This window comes from Monomorium pharaonis, chromosome 10, assembly GCF_013373865.1.
Source record: "Monomorium pharaonis isolate MP-MQ-018 chromosome 10, ASM1337386v2, whole genome shotgun sequence".
Classification (NCBI taxonomy): domain Eukaryota; kingdom Metazoa; phylum Arthropoda; class Insecta; order Hymenoptera; family Formicidae; genus Monomorium; species Monomorium pharaonis.
The window spans coordinates 3,892,446-3,913,962 of record NC_050476.1 but is presented as its reverse complement, the minus strand read 5'-3'; the positions used below and the strand labels follow the sequence as shown (position 1 = coordinate 3,913,962).

The following is a 21,517-nucleotide window of genomic DNA, read 5'->3' as shown; positions in this document are numbered from 1 at the left end:
GCTAGTCAGGTATTTAATTTTCTAACGGTCATCGGTCCTCGAAGAAAACGCGAGGAGTGTCAACATTATGTAGATCGATCTATCTTTAAGTACTTAAAGGAAAACTCGCAAAACTCTACGTTATAATTTTAAGCTAATAATGTGAAAGAAATTCAAGATGCATTAACTCGCAAAGTCACTTTGAAGAGAAAGTTACGATTTTAAGTCGATGAATTTAGACACACGGAAAATTCGTTTGATATCCCTGAAATTTATTCTAAGCTGTTTTGTTAGCTGAAATATACATTATGCTGATACATAAGCGACAGAGATCTCTTTTTAAATGTTTATCGAGCGACTTTAGATTTGTCGGAGGGCATCATTTCCCGGATAATCCGACGTTTAGACGGCAGGGTTTTACCGGAGTGGGATTCTCTCTCTCTCTCGGAAGCGGAACGAGAAGATGCGACAGAATTAGGAGAGGACGCGACGCGCGTGGGATCGTAACAGGAAATGCGAGCCGGCGAATGGCATCGTAAGTCAAGGAAGCACTCTCGCTCTTAAAAGCCCCGTGGTGCACGGGAAAAAGAAAACGCGATGAGCGCGTCGCGTCATCTCGCGACACGCGTACGCTAATTCATAGCTCGCGAGAAGAGCAAATCATCGCCCTTCCTCGCTCTCTAGCGGCTTACGAGTCACCACGATTATATTCCGACGGAGGCTGGAAATTTCGGAGGGCGGTAATGAGGCTTAAGGGACGGCGATGTAGGTAATATCAGCGCGCGCGCTGCCGAAATTAAATTCCTGCTGAGTTTTACGCGAGCTGTCGACCGTCGCGCAGAAGCGAATTCATCACGGTGGTTGCTTTTCTTAATGAGTGTCAAACTGCCCTCTTTCCACTGTTTCCTTCCTCTCCCCTTCCTCAGAGAGACCGTCGGCCGTCGGAGCGACGTTTGTGCTCCGAAATAGCGGCCGACGTGACGGTGGAGCTCGTTTGATCTGCTCTGCGTCAGTCGCGTGTCTGGATGAAGCAATAAGTCGAAAAAAGATATTGAAGCGAAACTCTTTGAGTTGCGAGAAATCTGCGAAACTCACGCCAGGTTTTTCGCAACGTATTATACTGTCTGAAAAGATCATTAAAAAAAAAGTTGACGTCAATGCGTCGGGATAGGGACAACTAAAATGTCATTTTGGGAAGAAAGTATGACACCTTGGAATGTTGTATACAACATAACGCGTTTGTTTCTTTTATTCTTAAAAAGATAACAGGAATTATTCGAGTTTTAACGAAACTTTTATTCTCACTGCAGATTTGCTAGCATATTTCGCACATTTCAAAGTAAACGTGATACTCGTAACAACTTGCTTCTCCACTCTTTAAATCACAATCAGTGAAAACTCGACAAGACCAGTGGAAATACACTGACTTTCAGTGATATACATATAATCATTTACTGATTATCAATCAGTGAAATAAATATACTGATATTTCAGTGACTATACACTAATTCTCAAGTGAAAATTACTGAAAGACAGTGAATATTCACCGATTATCACAGTTATAAGTATGCCACTGCGAATCAGTGAATATCCACTGATTAAGATTTAGAGAGCAGAAGAATTGATTGATTAATATAGCAAAGTTATAGCTTAGCTATGCAAGTTCGACATTAACTAAGCAGATATTTTGCTTGTACCTTTAAATCCGCTTATTTGTAAATATTAAACTCGCATAACAAGCTTTGTTGCCTTTTTTCTCCGTGCGCGTCTTTACTCGGTTAGGACGCGGAGACACAGTCCACGAAACAAAAAGAAAAAATAAACAAATTGTGTGTCAGCGTGTAACCGCAACGTCTCGTCTGCATCAACTTCGACGAGCCGAACGCACTTGTACGCGGCGAAGAGGGAAAGAACCGATTCCAAGCAAACGTCTCGCGAGCGAGCGGCATAATGCCGACGACGCGGTCTCGCGAGAATCAACGAGAATCGCAGAGCCCTCGGAGAGGGGTGAAGCCGACGGCAGTGGTGGCGCACGGGAGACGCGCGCGACTTCGGGCGACTTCGGGGGGCCTCGTCGGCGCTCGGTGCATCCCCACTCCTCGGCCGCCGCCAGCCGAGTCTGTCCGCTGCCGACGCGACACGAACGCTCTCGGCCGCCAGACGCGTCCGCGACACCGTGCAGGGTGGTGACCGTTACGCTCAAGTCCATCAACGAGCCGGAGAAGGCATCGCGGCTCTCTCCCTCGGCCGTTCGCCCGCGTGCATATTCCAACTGCACTCGCGCTCGTCGCGGGACCGCGGCGGCCGCCGTCGGCTGGTTTCGAGACGATACGATATCGTTAATTGGACGGACTTCCGCCGGACTCGGCGAAATTCCCGTCTTGGTGTTCCGTGGGAAATAGTGCCACTTCGGCTTCGGAGAAGTGCGATTCCTAACACGGCAGCAGTACGAGAAGTGTGTTGTTGGCGAGTGTGTGCGTGTGTATGTGCCCGAGAGGGATAATATCGTGAGATCTTTCCACAGTGTGCGCGACGGCGAGGATTCGCCTTGGTGTGTTACCTCGAGAGACCGACGCGATCGCGGTCTCGCGCGACGGAGGGATATGTGGAGATACAAGACGGTGCGTTTGAAAAGTACACGACTCGCGAGCACGCTGGTCTAACGCACATTTTCTCTCCTGACTTCCACCGAGGGGGGAAGAATGCGGAGCTGATCGCTGACTGGGATCGACGTTGCTGCCGACGGACGTGCGGCTTTCGTCGTCTCGCGAGGAGACGTCGTCTGTCGCGTCGCGTCGCGACGCCAAGTCACCCCTCCCCCACCCCCCATTCGTCCGAAGGGGAAAAAAAACTGAACCGATGAACCGCCCATCGAATCGCGCTCCCGACGTGATTACTCCGGGCTGGCTCCATGGGACCGGCGCTACTTGTTCGAACACCAACGACAACGGCGCGCCGAGAGACGCGTTTCGAGCGTGATCGCTCCGATTTGCCGAGAGACGCGACAGATCCGCTGGCACGGTGATTCCCCTTCGAGCGCGTCGAGGACCGTCGAGGCTCATCGTCGCTGATCCGTCGGACTCGCGATGACGGACGTCGCCTAAGCGACGGCAGGAGGGTGTTGAGGAACGAAGAACGAAGGTGCCAACGCGTGTGCCACCGCAACAGGATCCGCGATCACTACCAAAAGGCCAAAGTGGAGTGTGGATGTGGAGGTGCAACGGTGGTGAAAGAGGTAGTAGGTGGTTGTGGACGACTGCGACGCGAGAGTGCTGCAACGGGTGCTGTGCAACCTCCTCGCGGTCGTTGTGCTTCTTCGTGTTCGTTGCTGCTGGTTGTGGTGGTTGTCGTGGTGGTGGTGATCAGTGGTTGTTGTCGGCCGAGTACGGGCGCCCGTGCCTAAGTGACGGGTGCCGGTCGTCCGCCGCCGTTGTTACCATGGTTTCCACGTCCTTCGTGACCCTGGTGTTCCTAGTGTGCCTGCAAACGGTACTACTGTCGACTGTGAGCAATTGCGCGAAGACGATCAGCATGTACTGGAACACCACCAATTCCATGTAAGTGCTCCGAGTTCTTTCTTGTGACTCACACGCGTCGTTTGCGCCGGATCGATCACGTAAACGCTCGCCCGGAGTCTGCGAATAACGCCGTGTGAAAATTTCGCGCACGAATCTCTTAAAATGGAATTTATGTGATCGATTGCGAACAACTCGACGGAGTAATTAATAATTAACTCCTGCTCGGGGTCGGATTCTTATATCTCAGGCTATCTTTTTTAAGTATTGTCTTGAGAGATTATTAACCAATTACAGAACCGTATTTAACATCACGAGAAATTAATTGAGAAGGGTGAAAAACCGCTACTTTTCTGCGGTGCGTGGAAAACTTTTGTAAAATGAAATGTTAATTTCTATAATAAAATGGGATACTGCGAATTGAATTCCCTCCCTGAATTGCAACCTAACAATTGCACTGACCGGCGCACCCTTTCGCTCGAAACATCAAAGCCTATATCGGGGATTTAGCTCCGAATGCGAGAGATCATTCGTTCTCGACTTTAAATGCAGACTGGGTAAGGGATCAGATAGCGTTATACGCATATGCGAGGGAGAGAATGTAGGTCTCGTTTCATAATCCGCGTGTCTCCATAAAGAACATTGCGCATTCGTGCGAACGGATTTGACCAAAATTTGATTTTACTTTGTCGCCCCTTTTCTATCTCTCTTTCTCTCTTCCGTTCACTCGCATCGCACGCCCCGAAATTTTCGTAACTCCCACGACAGGTCTTTTTCCCCTGGCGACATTTTTCTCGCTACGTCACGACAGGTCTTTCCTTTTGTCGTTAACGAGTTGGAGCGGAGGGAGAGAAACCGTATCGGCGTTTAGCGCGCGTGCCAAGACGTTTAAAAGTCGCCAGGGTGTGTTTGCAAGCGAGCCGTTTTGCCGGTCGAATCGATTTCTCACGGCAGAACCGGCATCGCCGCCGTCGTCGTCATCGTCGTCGTTTCGAATAACAGCCGTCCTCTCTCGTCCCACGGGTCTCTCATTCTCTCTCTCTCTCTCTCTCTCCACTTCCGGCGAGCTTTTATCGCACCGGGCGTAGTATCGGGTCTGCCAAAATTGCAGCAGCGCCAGCGTGTGTACGACTTTAATGCGTCGCTCTGGCGAATTGGCCGAGCCCTTCCCCCCTTCTCTTTCCTCTCCTCGATCGTGTGGCGTTTCCCTCGTGACGTCCAAATTGCAGGCGATCGCGGAGAAAAAGAGAGGCGGAAGCGACGTGTCAGAAACTGCGCCGGGATTATGGCAGGCGCAATATTGTGGTGGCTGTTCGCTCAGCTGCCACGTTGGTCGCGCGAGCGTGATGCTGCGAGCTGCGGAACGTCCGATGCAGATCGACGCGGGAAAGTTTTCGGCGGTGTAACGGTAGTGGTAACCAATCTCCGCGATTGATGAAAGAGCGGTAATTCTGTTTTGCCGAAAAAGTCGGAGAACTTATCTCCTTCTCTCGATATTGAAAGTTCCCCGAGTCGAAAGTCGGATATTTTCGAAAATGTTTCCGCGCGCGGAAGTTGGGAGTTTTCGTGAAAACGGAAAAATTTCCAAGATATCTCGATGTTATCGATGGTTATCGATCCCTCGATAGTTTTATTGCACGAGCGACGTCTTTCGGATTCTTCCGAGCGATTCGCGAACGATCGTCGTCTCGAACTTCCCCGAAAAAAGAATTTTGTAGGTTCCTCTTAATCCCAGATTCCTTAAAGGAGCCTAATAATGTCTCTCCTAATGCGACACATCTTACGCGGCGTGCTGCCTGCTTAGCGGTAATTGATCGATAAGAAACCACGAGCGAACACGACTCGTTCGTCCAACCGAGAGTTGGCGGCGGCGCGCAAAGGTGCAACGAATCGCAAATGCATCCGCGCACATAAGTATTTGTATGCATGTGCAATATCGCGACCGACTTTGTAGGAAGACCTGGATGGACCCCCGCTCGCGTTCGCTTGCGTAACTGCACAGTAAGGTTAACCGCCGCAATCTCGTAATGTTTTTTTTTTCTCTCTCTCTTTCTCTCTTTTTTTCCTCTCGCCGTATAAGGAGGCGCGGGCCCTTATACGTGAGGGTACCTCGTTACCCCCGATGATTTCTTTCTCGCCCGGTGTATAATTCGCGAGAGATTTTTTGCCGCTCGCGAACCCGCGGCCGCTTAACGAGGGCGACGTCCACCATTTTTGCAACGCGGAAAGAAACCGTCCGATTTCCCTCCTGACTTGGACTCGCCACGATTAACGATCGCAATTAATGACGTCGATTGACGTCGAGTCGTTTCGGCCGCAGCCTCTTTTGTATCGTGTCCGATCTAAAACAATCACGATCGTACACGCGCTTTAATTGTCGAGTGAGACGCGTCCGTTTTCTTGCCTCGATCGCGATTACTCTCGATTACCAACCAACTCTCCGGTTGCGAAACCACCGATGCGCTGCTTTTACGTCCGCCGCTCGATCTCTTTCTCTCTGTCTCTCTCCTGCCAGGGGCAGGATATTTTTTATTTATTCTGACCGCTCGCTTTTCGATCGCTACCTCAAGTGGAACGGGAGCGTTCCCGTTCCATCGTGTCGAGGTTGCCTGGTTGCCGATGGGCGAAACGCAAAATCGGGTGTTCTATTCTCCGCTCACGAGGGCCTCGGCCTGGGGAACGCGTCTACCTGATCTCTGACGCGTTCGCGCGTGCATCACGACGAGCAGCCGCGAGCGAGCGAGCGAGCTCTCGGGGTACGTGCGAAAATCCATTTTGTTGCAGGAGAGAGACGCTGTCAGGGCCCGTCCTCCCGCTCCTCGTGGAACGGTACGAAGGGGCAGTAAAAAAGCGTGCACCTCCTTCGCGCAGACCCAGGGGGAAAAAAAGACGAGCTGGGCGCGCGGCCCGGGGGAAAGGAGGAGGGGGCGGGATACGTGACAAGGCGCAAAAAAGGTGCCCGGGCAAAACGGGAGGCCGTAAATCTCGGCCTCTTATTGGGAAATCGAAATTCGTTTTAAGAAAGCTGTCGGCTGTGCGGCGGACGCTGCTGCGAGCGAACAAGAGAGAGAGAGAGAGAGAGAGAGAGAGAGAGAGAGAGACGGAGACGGCCGATGCCGCCTTGATTATCATAAATCTGCTTCCGCGATGATCGCGGCGACTATCGTCGGACGAAGCGTAAGCCCCCGACGTTTACTGCCTCCTCTCGAGAACGCTTCTCTCTCGAAAAAGGATTGCGCTCCGCCGTACGGAGTTTTAAAAGGTTGAAGGAGGAAGAGGGGAAAAAAAGAGAGAGAGAAAGAGTGACGAATACGTGCGCGTTGCGCAAACGGTGACAGCGTCCATTACGAGAGTCACGCCGCGCGTCTGTCGTGCTCCGTTTTTTAAATCGCTGCGCGAGATAGGCAGCCTCGAGATCTCTCCTCGAGTTATGCGGTGGTGCGAAGTTAAAACGCGCGCACGCATCTCTCCTCGCACGCACGCTTCCCGTTTTCCGAGCGGAGCCGTCGACGAGAATTCACACTGCGTCGCCATTGGAGACTTCAATGCCAGCAACGAGATCTGCGCTCCTAGATTATTGAACTCTCCGCTTCTTTTCTGTCCGTCTCTCTTTATTTCTCTCTCTCTCTCCCTCCCTCCCCCCCCCCCCTCTCTCTCTCTCTCTCTCTCTCTCTCTCTCTCTCTCTCTCTTTCTCTCTCTCTCTCTTCATCATCGTGATGGATAATTCCAAAGGACCTATAACAATCTTTTGGTGCTATTAGGTCGTTCTTCTTTTTTTGCCGCATTTTCTTGCATCTCTCTCGCCTCGTCTTTCGTTTTTTTTTCCTCTCTCTATCTATCCTTCGAAGTTCGAAAACACGCTTTTTGCTTCCGCAGTATTTATGAACGCCGCAAAAAGTCAGGTACGAAATGCGAATGACTTCGCTATCGTAAAGAAGTCGATCTCATACAAAGCGTGCCTACTTTTTTTCGTAGAGAAACTGCCCTTTTTTTTCCTATGGCATTGATTTGTTGCTACCTTGTTTAACTTTGTCGCGACGAAACAGCGATATCCGTGACAACAGCTGTGACAACATTTCGCCCAGTTTTTTCTTTCCTACGATAAGCCAGTAGAGTACAATCGATATCTTTATAGAGGCATCAGGTTTCACATCGAGCTCGAGCGACAGACTCGATATTAGTTTTTTGCTCGATTATTACGTCCGATATGTCAGAGTCAACGTCAACGTCGAGGCTGCGAGCGATCTTAATGAATGGCGAATGTTGGCTCGGTACCAAGCGGTTGCACCGCCGCCGCCGCCGGGTTACTTAGAAACTCCTATTTGCCTATTCGTCATCGTATCGTCGGGGGGAATATGCTCGGTAGGTGGATCTAAATGCGTCATTGTGCGGCGAGCGACCGGCCGCGTCATTCGAAGAACTCGTGCGGCAAATTCTGCGGGTGTGCGCGCGTCTCCCGGGCTGCGTATGCAACTCCGTTCCTCCTTCTGCGAACTAAGTGCTACGTGCCGTATCTCCCGTGCCGTGCCATTTAGATAACGCGCCTGAAACACACTCGAATACCATTTTGTTGTTGCCCCGCGATTCGGCTGAATCCTATCGAGCGACGGAGCGTCGAGTTTCCTCATCCTTTTGAGACGGCGCGCTAAATAATAATCGCCCGCGCTCGCGGAAAATATTAATTCCCCGCGTTACACTTTAGCGGCGGATCCCGTTATTAAATTGCGGCGGTGAGACGGTCGTTTTTCGAAAGCCGCAGAAGCTTCCTATTATCCGCCCTCGTCCTCCTCCCTCGAGGTGGTGCTTTACAGCACCGAGTATTAAAGCAACATCGATTTACAGCCACCGCAAATCAGCGGTTTCCCCGAGGAAACTAGTACCCTCCGTTGCTGAAGATTGAGAATTCGCCGGTCGATTCGTGGAAATAACCCATCCGCAACCGGGCGCACTACCGTCATAGCGAATCACGCGGAAACACAACGATGGATGTTTCAGTCACGACGGCGCGGCGGCCCCGTACGGCCGGTAGCACGTAGGCGTAAAAACGCTCATATCGGAATCTTAATCGCCCCGCCATTACACGAGTGCGTTGCTAACGTTTGTTAATAAATTTCAAACGTGAAAGTCTAGTCGTAAATTTCGCGTTACCTGGTGATTGAGCCGAAGCAACGCAATATTCTATCATAAGGTATATATAATTCGTCACTTTGGATTATATGTTTAATGTGAAATGAAGCGACGTGTAAGCGGTGGTGAACCGTAAATCAGAAAACTAACGGTTATTGTTTAACGGAAGGATCGGTGTACGCGAATACGTCAAAATCCAACAATTTTCAAATACCTCGCGGACAAGAGTTTCTCGTTTCTCGTCAACGCGAAAGAAAACGTATTATAAAGGCGATCGAAGCGGCGGCGGCGTCCGACGGCGCGGAGATTGGAGTTTTCTCATTTGAACTCTGAACCGGGGGAGCTTGACGCCGTCAGTCACCTTTCCTTCAGCGTTCCTTATTAGCAAAAGCGGGTCGGCTAGGATACAGCTAGCGAACCCGAGAAGGAGGTCGGACGTGCGGATGCCGCGTATATCATCGTCGCCGGTAGCTTCGCGCCGCGAGCTATGATTACGCGCACGCGGTGTGAAATCCCGTACACTTGCACGCGTCCCTTTAAATCGGCGGTTTTCCCGCCAGCGAAATAACACCTATCCTTCGTCTCGAAAATTGAAAATTCCTAGGTGAATCCGCGACGATGATTGGCGGAGCTGGCTGTACGCGCGAGATCGTACGATTACGTGCTTACGTTTCGAGCGACGCGGGAAACAAAAAGACAAATGTCCGTGGCCAATTGAGAAGTTAGTCGGGAAATAAAAATGTAATTTGGACAACCTGTACTGTAATTAGGGTGATCTATTGGAACAAAGCCCACGCGTGCGCGCGTGCGAGAGAGAGAGAGAGAGAGAGAGAACGGTCGACGCACCAGCTTAACGAGCCGCAAATTAATTATTCATCATTAAAGCCTAACAGGCTGTCACGTCAGTCGAGGAAAACGAGAAGAGAGACGCCGTGGCGACATTTACGAGTGCGCGGACAGCGCGTAAATATCTCCGTGAACTTGCGAGACACCTTCTTCCTGTCTTACTGTCCTTCGTGTTCTCATCGGATCGAGCTGCGGGCAGTATACGGCGGCGGACACGACTAGTAGTCATTATAAACTCGTTTTAGAGACTTATTTATCCGTGTAATATTTTTTTTCGAGACATATTATATGTATAACTACTGCCGTACTACCGGAGGACTCGTTGCAAATCCCGCTTCATTATAAGTACGGCGATTATATAACTGTAATTTTAAAGTGATCCTTGAATAATAAGACTTAGGCATGCACATAAACTTTAACTTACTTTCCATCTTTTTCTAGTTTTAAATATTTAAAAAAAGATAGAAAATCGAAATAGAAAGTCTAAATTAAAGTTGATAATTTGTAAAACAACAAGCTTTAAAAGTTTTACTTGTATTGATAGGAAAAAATCTTGTAACTTGTAATTGCACACAACAAAATAGTGATTATATTGCTAGAAAATAATTTTTTAATAAATGACAGTTTAACAAAGAGTATTCTCTCTGTTATCTTAAAATATACTCGTCACAAATTTTAGAAAAACTTATTATCGTACACTTAAAAAAAGATTTTATATTTTGAAAAATATTATAAAATTGTGTCGAAAAAATTACACAGAAAGTTATTTTAAGTATTACTTGTTTCAAATAAATGATGAGTGTATCTTAAAATTATTATTAAGAAAATACTCTTTGTGAAGATAATCGTTAAAAGAAGAAAGCTAAAATTGAGTAATCGCCTTTCCTAGCACGAGAATGATATTTTTCTGCATATACAGCTAAATCAATGTAAGTTATTTTTCACCAGCTGCCTTGATCTGTTCAAGTGAACCTATATCGCAAACTTTACTATCATGTCGACAATATTTTTCCGCCTTTCGCGAGTGAAAGGGGAAATATTCTATATTTGAACGTACCTTTCTATTTTCAAGCTGCAGATCATTCTACTTCCAAACCTATTGACATTACCGTTAGTCCCCGAACGCCCGGCACTCATTCCCGAAGCAATGTAAAAGCGAGTTCAGCGCGGTGCAACGAGCACGTTTTGCAGTAATTCAGGAAACTGGTTCCACGCGTTCGCAATTCGCAATGTCCGCAGTCAATTCACGCGGCGCTTTATGAACTCGTTCGTATGTACGTAGAAAAAAAAAGATCCTGGCGCGACAGCCACACCCGCTAATCGTCACTTCATACCAGAGCAATCCGAGTAATCCGTTCTGATGCCACTTCCCGCTTCGACGAGCGCAGAATGCGCTCGAGTGCGCGCCACGTTACACGGAAAAACGTGTATTCTGTCGTCCATTATCGGGGCCTCGTTACTTTTTGTCGTTAATTACGACGACGGTAGCCTGGAAACTGGAAACCCCCGACAGGGCGGGGCGCGGACGATACACAGCGGTCTCTCCGCAGAAGCGAAAAGCCGAACCATCGCGACGTAATCGAAAGAGTGTCGCCCGCAGCTGCAGCTGCTTCCTGTCAGGGAGGAGGAGCCCCCGTGACCTACGCGAGTCAGGGAAGGAGACACGAACGGGCCTGCACGCACCCCCGTGCGTCCCGGGGACAGCCCCTGGCGCGCTTACACGGCTTACAGGATACTTTACGCGTTGAACCAGGACGGGGGCTGTAATCCATAAAACGCGACCGCTCACCCGCTAACAGAATTTACGCCGCGCCTAATTTCGTGTCGCGCCACATTGCACGAGGATTGCGTCGTATCCGTTTCTGTTGTTCGAGGGTGGCGTGAATAATAACGTTCCGGACGCGTCTGACCCGACGTAAGGGGCCTACGGTGTCGCTTATGATGCGAGATACAATAGGATATAATTACGTAAATGTAAACCTCCACTCCACTCCCTCCATCTCTCTCTCTCGAGGGCGTCGACATCTCCCCTATCACAAAATTAATTGAGTTATTAAATATTATGATTGCGTTTTCGCAATTGTGATTAGATATAATTAACGTTTCTCCCTCGCCTCCGCGTCTTAACTTTAATAAATTAATATTATCTCGATATTTTTGCGCGATTATAATTGAGCTTAACTATTACATAAATGGTAACCACGATCCTTGAAACGCCAAAATGATGCCAGCCATCTTATTCACGTCGTAACATGTACTAATTACAATATTACGATTTCGAAATTGCATCTCATTGCATTACGTGAATTGCGTTTATTAAAACAGAAGATAATGATTTCATAGACACACGTAGCGTAATTTTCAAAAGATAAGAATCACACATGAGAATTGTATCCGCGGAGAAGGATAACGACCGCGTACACAATCTTCTTAATTTGCGAACTGCGATTTTTCACAATTACGACTATGTCGGAAACGAGTGACAGCGTCGAGCCCCGGATACTCGTACGACATCAATAACGAGCGAGGACATACGTCGGGGGTTATAAATTCGCGGTAATGATAAAAACCACGCACACACCGTCTCCGAGAGATACGAGACGCACGTTCGGTATTATTAACGGTTACATCGACGGGCGATCTCCGGTAACCGAAACAGCGCGCTCAGCGGGTGACGCGCGTCCCGTGGAAAAGAGAGGGGGAGAAAAAAACTGTATCGCGCCGGGATTCTCCCGGTGTACCGTAACGATCATTATTACGCCGATTAATTCACGCCCACGTGCGTATATACGTACGCGTATGTGTATACGCGGCGCGTTATCCGCATTCGGCACGCGATTCCATCCGCGGGAACGTCATTAATAGCTACTTGGATATCGCCGCGCACTTAAAATAATTGCAGGCCCGGCGCCCGTGCGCGCGCGCACGCCGCAATGCGCCTCGAACTCTGCACAAGGAGTACACGCGCGTGTATACGTGTATGCGTGAGCGGCGCGGGATAATTTCATTCCCACGGGAACCCGCGAGAAGACGCTCGTCGGCGCACTCCGTTGGCCTAATTAGCGATCGCGGTCGACGAGGCTGCTTTCCGCCCGATGCGTGCGGAATATCTAAACGTGCGTTGCTCACGAGAATCTTGACGCACTGCAATAATTCGGCCGTTAGACCGGGTGCATAACTGACGCTGCTAATTATGAGAAAATCGTGAATAGCAATTAGTAGCCCGTTTTCGATATACACTGTGCCTTGCGAATGATTTCTAATTTCTGCTTGCTGTGATATCGACGAGAGTATTTTGTGTCTAAACTTATTGATATTTTTATTTCTTTTTTTTTTTTTTAATCCATCATTATGTGTGCATCACGCTTTGCCGCTTTACGAGTTTCTCTCGCGGTCGAAGACGTCTAATCGTAATTTTTCGTGCGGCGAGCGTGAAACGTGTGCGAACGCGCAATCACCGTTTCAACGCAACGTCGCCCTCCATCTTCTCCCCCTTATGATTGCCATGGCATAGCGCGTGGTGAAAAGCGAGTCCTCGCCCCGGCACGGCGATCCGTTCTCTCTTTCTTCTGAGGCGCGAGTCGTGCGCGAAGAGCGAAGAGCCCTGCCAGCGCGCGACACAATGACGATTTCCGCTCCGTCACACCCGGAAGACTCGGTGATTTCTAAAGCTTCAGTGTGTGTCGGCGAGAGTGTCGCGCGGCACAAGGGACTCGTGCGCTCTCCTCTACGCGCGCGACGACGTACGAGGGTGGACACGGACTGGAGAGAATGCGTGAAGTGCGTATAAGTGTACGTTTCGCACGCGAAACCGCGGAGGAGATTGCACCTTGTCTCGTCCCGTCCAGATGAAGGGTAACAGAGAGGAACGCGCGTGTGCGTAACTATCCTTGATTTCCGTGCGCCATATTCTCTCGAGTCATCCTCGGAATAGAAAGTTGAAAATGTGCTGAGAATTAAATTAGCGATTTTTAATCCTGAGAGAGAGAGAGAGAGAGTTGATTCTTTTAACAGGTGCAGCGTAATTACGGCGTATTTACCATAGCTTGAAAAATAGTAATAACAATCTGTTTTATTATTCCATATCTCGCGAACCTGAATATAAAAAGTAATAAGTAAAGTAGACATAAAAAAGTATTAAAAATTTTTTAATCATATAGCTGAAGTTTCCCAGAATATAATAGTCTTATTGTAAGAACGAAGTGAATAGCATTTCAGAATTAATATGCAATGTTTTTCATTTATTAACCACGATTGAATATTTCTCTTGTATTACTATGTTTGAAATCTTCCGGGTTCTAACTGTCCGATCGAAATCGCACGCCGCTCTGGTTTTCTTTCACCCTTCGTTCCTTTTTCTCGTCCTCGTTCCTCCTTTTGTCCTCCTTCTTCCATGTCGCTTTTAATATCAAAGCCCTCGCAAGGGGCGAGCGGGGCTTTCTCGAATCGAATCCCTTATTGTCGACTCGGTAATTCGAGAAGGATCGAAATAACCCATTACACCATAATGAGCGGCGCTTTCACGGTCGTCCGTCCGGGCCGCGCGCGCTCGTGAACCTGCTGCACGCATATGCGTACGTTGCGTGTGCGGTATGAGTTCGGGCGAGCACCGCTGATCGCGATACGCTTATTAAATAGCCTTTAACGTTCGCGTTATATTACATTTATTCAACCTCCTCGCCCGAGGAAATTACGTGGAAATTGAAGCGAGCGAATTGCCGCAACGCGAATGTTTAATTTAAAAACCAATTCTAATCCCATTCTGCCGTTATTGCCCTGTAATTCGTAATTGTTATCCGACGTTAATCTTTAGCGATCGCGTGGCGACCGTCGCGTTACACTTCCCATAAATCTCGTCATTAATTTCCTCGTGAGAATGTAACTCGTTACGGGATGACGGTTGCGTATCGGCCGGCCGAGTTATCCCGCAGAGGAAACGACATTCGTTCGTCGGCCGGCCGAGTTTTACGTTGGCGAGTCCGGATCCCCGGGTAGACCGCGAGGGACTTCTCTTTCGGGCTGCGGCGCAAGGTGCGAGCTCTCTCTTCGGCCTCGTGTAATTGAGGTATACACGCGGCCCAGCGCCCGTTGCTTTTTGTCGCCCCGGGGAACTACTTTCTGTATCTGGAAGATTAGTCAGCGACGGCGGCCGCGCCGCAGCCGCAACGTGACTCTCGGCCGGGCGCATTGTGAGAGTATGAATGACGTCGCAATTATTGCGGCTGCACTTTGTTGCGCCGCGGAAGGCGGAGGGCCTCGAAACGTGGAAGCGTTTAATGAGATAATTTGCGCCCCGAGTGCAGTTGCGCCGACCGCGCTGAAATTTCACCGCGCCCCGAAGTCTTTAATATTTACGCGCGATCTTCCCGTCGTGACAGAAAAAAATTGACGGGGAAATCGTTGTTGAAACTTAAAAAGAAATCGAGCTAAAGGGAAGAGAGTTGAAGAAATGGAAAACGTTCAGAGAAAAATACTCAAGATCAAGAAACATTACGTAGATGTAGAAAATGCCAGTGTTATTATATTACAATAATCTGGCGGTGCAGCAATTTATTTTCCGGAATCTTTTTAAATGTTGATCTGCGCCTCTTTTTAAGACACACCTAACCCCATGCATCACAAATAATGTTGACAAATGAAGTTGATATTTGCCGCTTCTCTTCGTTATTGCCTATTAAATCAACAACATTACAAATCTTATTTGCCCGAGATTTCAAGTAAAAATAAACCGGAAGTTTACGTTATCGTGCAACTTTGCGCCGTTTCGAAATGATCGGAATAGCTCCATAAACAGTTCGGGTGTGACAGCTCATTAGGCGAGTTGTAAAACGCAAAATGTATTAATGCGATGCAAAATGAGGCGTTGTCGCTTCGCGTCTCTCCCGCGTCGTTGTTGCTGCCGAAGTGAGTGGTCCACCTCACGAGCGACGGAATACTCTCCTCCCAGCTTCCAGTGAGAGGAGCGATCTTCAACTCTCTTCCTAGAGCTACACGCGGCGCCATCTCTGAGGGCGGTTGGAGACCACAGCTGTTCGCGTTTACGACTCGTTCAAGGACCGACGGAATCGCCGGCCGTTGCACCGAAACCACTTTCGAGCAACGTTTACTGTTACATCGTGCCTATCTCGCGCTTAGACAAACTGGACGCGTGCCTAGGCGCGCTCTTAGATTACAGTGTTAATTTTTTTAGAGTAAAGAAGCTTGTCGGAGAGAGGAATCTCATCGTATAATACCTATTTGCATAGGTCCCGAGTGGATATGGATAGTAATCGCGTCAGCGAGTCTCTTTGTCTCAATTCGAATGTAGCTTCTATGACTAATGTTGTCTTTTCTCCCTTAGACTATCTTTCTGCTATGATTAACATTACCTACAATAGGTCCAGGAAAATGCAAGCATTTTTCGACTGCGTATCTTCGAGAGACGTGGAGTCTCTCGAGACCTTTTAGCATCTCTTTTTTTATCGGGGCCACATAATGGACGGCCGATCCGTTACAATGCAAACTTCCGATTGTTTGCAAATCCTTTCATTTCTCGCTACGTGGTCCATTGCATCTTCCGTGATCGCCTAATCTCCCAAAAAGGAGTAATGAGATTTGCCCGTCTTATCTAGCTGCGCACACACACACGCGGCGTTTGTATTTAATCTTTCTCGAGTATCCGCTAATGGCGCCATCGAGATATAAATTCGTATCCGGGCAGGTGCAGTAAAGTCGGAAAATCACTTGCTAATGGATCGACATATTGACACAAGTTTGTTTGTCCCGACGTGTCCTTACAAGAGCCATCATTACGGGCGCCATGCATCGCTGCCATTTATCGCTGTAAATCTTACGAATGGATACACTAATGTAACATAATCTTCAGATGATGAAGGAACAAGAGGAACGCAGAAACAAAGAAAACTCGGATTGGCTACCTGGATTATTTCGACGGTCCACGATAGGCCTACGTTTCGACCCTTAGATACGGTCGACCGACTGAAATATTTACGAACGATGTAGTTTATCACGATGTCGCGACAAGGAAATATAAGATACCATAAAATCTGTGATTTCTGTCCGTCATTACCAATATCACTGCTGCAATCTGCGATTTAGTTTTTCAGTTAAATGAAGCGTTGAAAATAACGTAAATAAAAAATGTGCGGAGAAAAAGGATACGTTTCTAAAGAAGAAGCGAAAAAAACTAGAACTCGTGTAAATGATCTGCAGTAACTTGTCCCATTGCCACGCAACATTAGAGAGTCGCAGAACGATGTTTTCGCTCGTCGCGAGTAATCGACCGCTCGTTCGAGCGTGTTCGTCTAATGCGAAGCGAATCGTGGAAGCTCCCAAAACACGGGTGGGAAGAAGGAGAGCACCTGGATAGATGGAACGCGCACTACCTGTTCCGAGCGCGGCGGCAGACCGTTTCTCTGTGTCCGGGATCTCTCTCTCTCTCTCTCCCCTTCCCCTATACATCTACGCATATTCCTTTTTTAATTTCGGGCTTTTCGAGACGGTGCAGGATTAATGGGCGTTCGAGGGCCCCGCGATATAGCGGAAAGCGAGAAGGGCGATCGTAGCCGGGGCCCCCGGTCTCGCAACAACACCCCGTCCACCCCGGGTTGCCGGGTTCCACGAAGCAGGAATGCCATAATCTAGATAACCCGGCATAATAGAATATCCCGGAGCCGGACTGGCCGCTTTCTACCTCGTTGCACCTTCACCTTTTCTCTCTCCCTTCCCCGTCTTCGTCCTCCCATCTGGCTCGTCCTGCTTTTCCACGATGGTCGTCAACGACGACCCTCCTCCTCCTCCTCCTCCTCCTCCTCCTCCTCCTCCTCCTCCTCCTCCTCCCCCTCCTCCCCTTCTTGGTCTTTATCATACCTGGACGACGAGGATGAGCCATTCTCCCATACTTGACAAGAGATGAGGAATGCGCGCCTAGCAGCCGGATCGATTGTGTTGTATCTGCCGCGGTAGAGACATGTGTTTTCCACCGGTCTACCGACCACCGAAACAAGGAAAAGTCCTGTCGTTATGGGATACCGCGGGGGGAAGCGATCCTATCGGGTTTCTTGTCGGATCGGGAGGACAGCTTGTTTACGCGGGTAGAAAAATTTCGTGAATGTCGCAGGAAGCCGGGCGGCCAATTGTCGTCGTTATTTTTTTGTTCACAATTTTATGAACTACATTGTCCGCTAAATTGGAGAGACGCTCGGGTATTATTGCCTATGCCACGCTCCATATAAATAACAGCGTAGTTGCCACAGTTACGGAATAAACCAGGAAACTAACTTCGTGGAAGCTCTGCCGGCTCTCTCGTTTCCATAATAACTTGTCACAAATCAACGTCAACATCGACAGTCATGATTCACTCTGTTTCAAGGTGTTCAAGCCAAACAAAGGAGAGCTCATCGCTGTAATCTGGTGATCCCGCTGTGCTGGAAAACTTCGTTAAAGCGACACGGGTACTGCCTGACAGATTTGAAATGACGAGTTTTAAGAAATCGGGACATTGGACATTTTTTTAAAAGTTTCTCGGAAATTGTAACTTCACGGGATACCATGATCCTAACATATGCGTCGCTAAGAAAACCATAGTTATGTCCGTTCTAGCATAAAAAAAAAATAAACATTGATTCTCTGTAAAATGGCGTACTTTATAATTTGCTGAGGAGAGCCATCGTGGTATCGTTTTACCGACTTTCTTCCGCAACGAAACTCACGACGCTAAATTGCCGCGTTGTTTTCACGAGCTAAAGAGTCTTGCGTTTGCGGAAGTTTGCGGGAGGATCGTCATCTCGCCGTGAGGAGAATTTGTGAAAATACTTTCATTCAACGGAAAAATTTCCCCCACCCCTCCCACTTTCTTCTCTAGGATCGGCGAGAGCGAAGAATGAAATTCCGCGGCGATTCGTGTCTCGTCGCGGCTTCGTGCCGCGACAGTTTGCTTTTACGTTTATAGTCGCCGTTACGAAATCGTTTCCAATTGTCTTTCACGTCGGACGGCGATACGGATCGCCGCTCGCTACGACTCTATCTAGATGGGCCCGACCTCCGTGTCCCGTCTTTCGAGTATCCCGAGGTACGAGGAGGTCGAAGTTCTCCGGCGCGTTATCGGGAGAGAGCCGATGGTAATTAAGCGCTTCCGCGCGGAGGTAGGAGGGCTTCTCACGGTGATTAGTCGCTGTACCGAGTCGGCCTCGGCAACTCTTAGTCCCCAGGTTCGAATTACTTGGACGATCCGTCGCGTAACGTTATACGAAGCCGGCTCGATATCAGCGCGTTGTTTGACTTCCGCTAATGCTGATAGAGCACCGCCGTTGCTTGCCGTTCGTCGGATTCGTCCCCGAGATAAATCAGACTGCTGCCACTCTCCACTTCGCTACACCGTTCTCGCGACAGACATCTGGTCCGGATACGCGTGAGAGAATTGTTCGCAAAATCCTAAGCGTTACAGACATTGTATCACATTATTGTTGCGTAATAAGCGCGGTGAATCACGGCATAGATAATCTCTAAATCACGTAGAGTGAAACGTCACTCCTGAAAGGCGGAAAATTGAGCTTGTGTAATTTTTCACTGTAGAAGTAATTTCGAAAGTAAACAGACTTTTTATTCTTAAACATCTTGAGTTACACATTAAAATATAACATTACATAATTAGAAACTCTTATTCGATGTTTCTGAAATTAAGTGACTCGTGCTGGAGATTTTAGAACGACGTCGTTATTATTTTAATCCGGCGCATCTTTTAACACTTTTTAACACGTGTTTCAAGAAAAAAATGTTGCGGAGTAGTCTGACTTAGGATGCGTAGCACACCTAAAAAAAAGGTGTCCGCTTGCGAGCGTGACTGAAACGGGTTTCTCTGAAACTCCTGCGCGAGTCGAACGGACTATTCCCGTCGGGGCGATCGCGAATGGTCTACCGTGTTGGGAGCGCTCCTCTCTCGCCAGTCGCCAGTCGCCATCAAGGGATGGAGAAACCCTGAAGATGCAGCCAACGATCATTTGTAATATTTAATTACGGGCGGACCTCTGGGAGAACCTGCCCGGTTAGTTTAGATTGAGTCCCCGAGTTTCGTGGCTCCCCCTCCCCCCTACCCAACTTCCTGCTTCGATTCTCCTACCGTGGACTTCGTCTCACGAATCGTCTCTGAAATCAGAAAATTTCTCCGCGATTTGCAGATTGTCTCGAAACCGAAACAGTGTCGGGCGCGAAAATTATAACCGAACGCGTAATTTTCGTCCGATTTCGAGCGATTTGAACGCACGATAAATTGTGACGGCAGGCGTAAATTACATTCGTCCGTATCTCCTCTGGATCGAAGATTAATCCGATCCGAGATTAGAGACGAGCGGCGTCAAGCCGTGATTTTCACGTGCCGCTACGCTTTCGGCGGGATTTATGCGGCGATCAACTACTAATCGAATGACGCGATTAACGGCGGCGGCGGTAAGCGGCGCCGCGGCAACGGCCACGCGCGCGCTCGCGTTGCTGCGTCGGCTTATTACAGGAGAGGACGCGGCCATCTCTCTGTAATTTGCCCTTCTCCGTTTTTCCACGCGGGCCGGGGTATACGAATAGTTTTAATGCCGCGTATAGCGCTGTAATTTAATCCTCCTCTATCTCACCATTTATCTGCCTAATGTAACACCGCGCGTTGCCTTAATAACTTCCTCGCGCGCGCGCACGCTCGGTGCTGACGAAATTTGGGAGGGCGGCGTGCCATCTCGGAGATACGATCCGCCGGTCAGCTCGTCGATGCCTCGGATTCATATCTCGTATCGTCTCTATCTCGAGACCGGAAGTGCTCGCGGTTTCGATCTGCAACGGCCCGACGACGTTACACCGGCGCGCGCAGCGGTTGCCTTTAATGCCCGGCAAATTGTCGGTTTTGCTCGACTACGAACGCGCGACGCGGCGTCACTTCCCGACGGCATTCTTCTAAAATTGTCGATAACTTATCGAGAATTGGCGGGTAATTTCCCGTCATATGTGTACGCTATCGAGCGAGAAACGATTTTCCCGTTTCGTTCTCTCTCTTCCTCTTTCTCTCTCTTTCTTACCGCGATGCAACCCGCGCTCATCCTTGGCTTCTTCTAAACCAATGTACGAAGCTGGCTTCTCTAATACGATACGTTCTTACCCCGAGGTGGTAACTTCACCGTAACACTCCTTTTTTCCTTCGCTGCATCCTGGCCGCGCGGCAGAATAAGTATCTCCTCCCACGTATCGCTTGAGAATCTACGCACCAATTTACCAATAATGACGGGCGATTAAATCAAAAGCCAATGAGTGAATATATAGCTGAACATTATACTTTTATGATATAAAGTGAAATAATAATTTTCCTAGTCGATTTAATGAATTTGTTGTTAACAACGAATTTCTCAGCGATCTATTTATGTTTTAATGAAGACACTTGACAGTGGTACAGGGTATTTAGAACTTCTTTCCATCTTAATTTGCAAAGTGAAGTATTCGTAAGCCTCTGGAGAAGCGAACTTCCTTAAGAAATAAACTCGTTGACATTTTCCGCGAGAAACATCGTGTTAAGAGGGCGATTCTTCCTCGCGTACAATCGAAAAGCCGAAAATCTCTCGCATCACGATGCGCGTTTGTGTCCGAGGCATCATTCTGGAGTGGCGCGTTTGTGTGTCGTGCGCCCCGCGCGCGCTATTCATTCCTTTATATAAAATCCCGAACACGCGGGGAGAGAAGCGAATGAGCCGCCTCAAAGACTCCAGTGTGTTTACATCTGCACCGGCAGTCCTGGGATTTTCGTGCAGCTGAAGTATTTCGCGGCGGCTGCGACTCATATATTCACGTTTCTTGAATGGGAAACCGAGACCTCTCGCGATGGGGGCCGGGGGATTTACGTTTCGCTGAATGAAGCTTAAACTTCGATACAATGCCGGGTGAATGGTACACGGTCGTCTCTCGTCCGCGAACTCGCCGGAATACGCGTACTAACGTGTACTTAAGCGCAAGGTAAACAGGGAGCAGCTCTTCCCTTCCTCGTCGTCTTCTAGCAAACATCTTGCTCTCGATGAACTAT

The 21,517-nt window shown here is 48.8% G+C and overlaps 1 protein-coding gene across 1 annotated transcript in view; it reads left to right on the top strand.

Annotated features, from left to right (window-relative positions):
• The first annotated feature begins 2,142 nt into the window (after positions 1–2,142).
• Positions 2,143–21,517, top strand: part of LOC105836011 — a 49,907-nt gene continuing 30,532 nt past the window's right edge. The window contains exon 1 of the mRNA XM_012679753.3: positions 2,143–3,536. Within this exon, the coding sequence (XP_012535207.1) occupies positions 3,187–3,536 (350 nt within the window). The 5' untranslated portion in view covers positions 2,143–3,186. The remainder of the gene's footprint in view (positions 3,537–21,517) is intronic.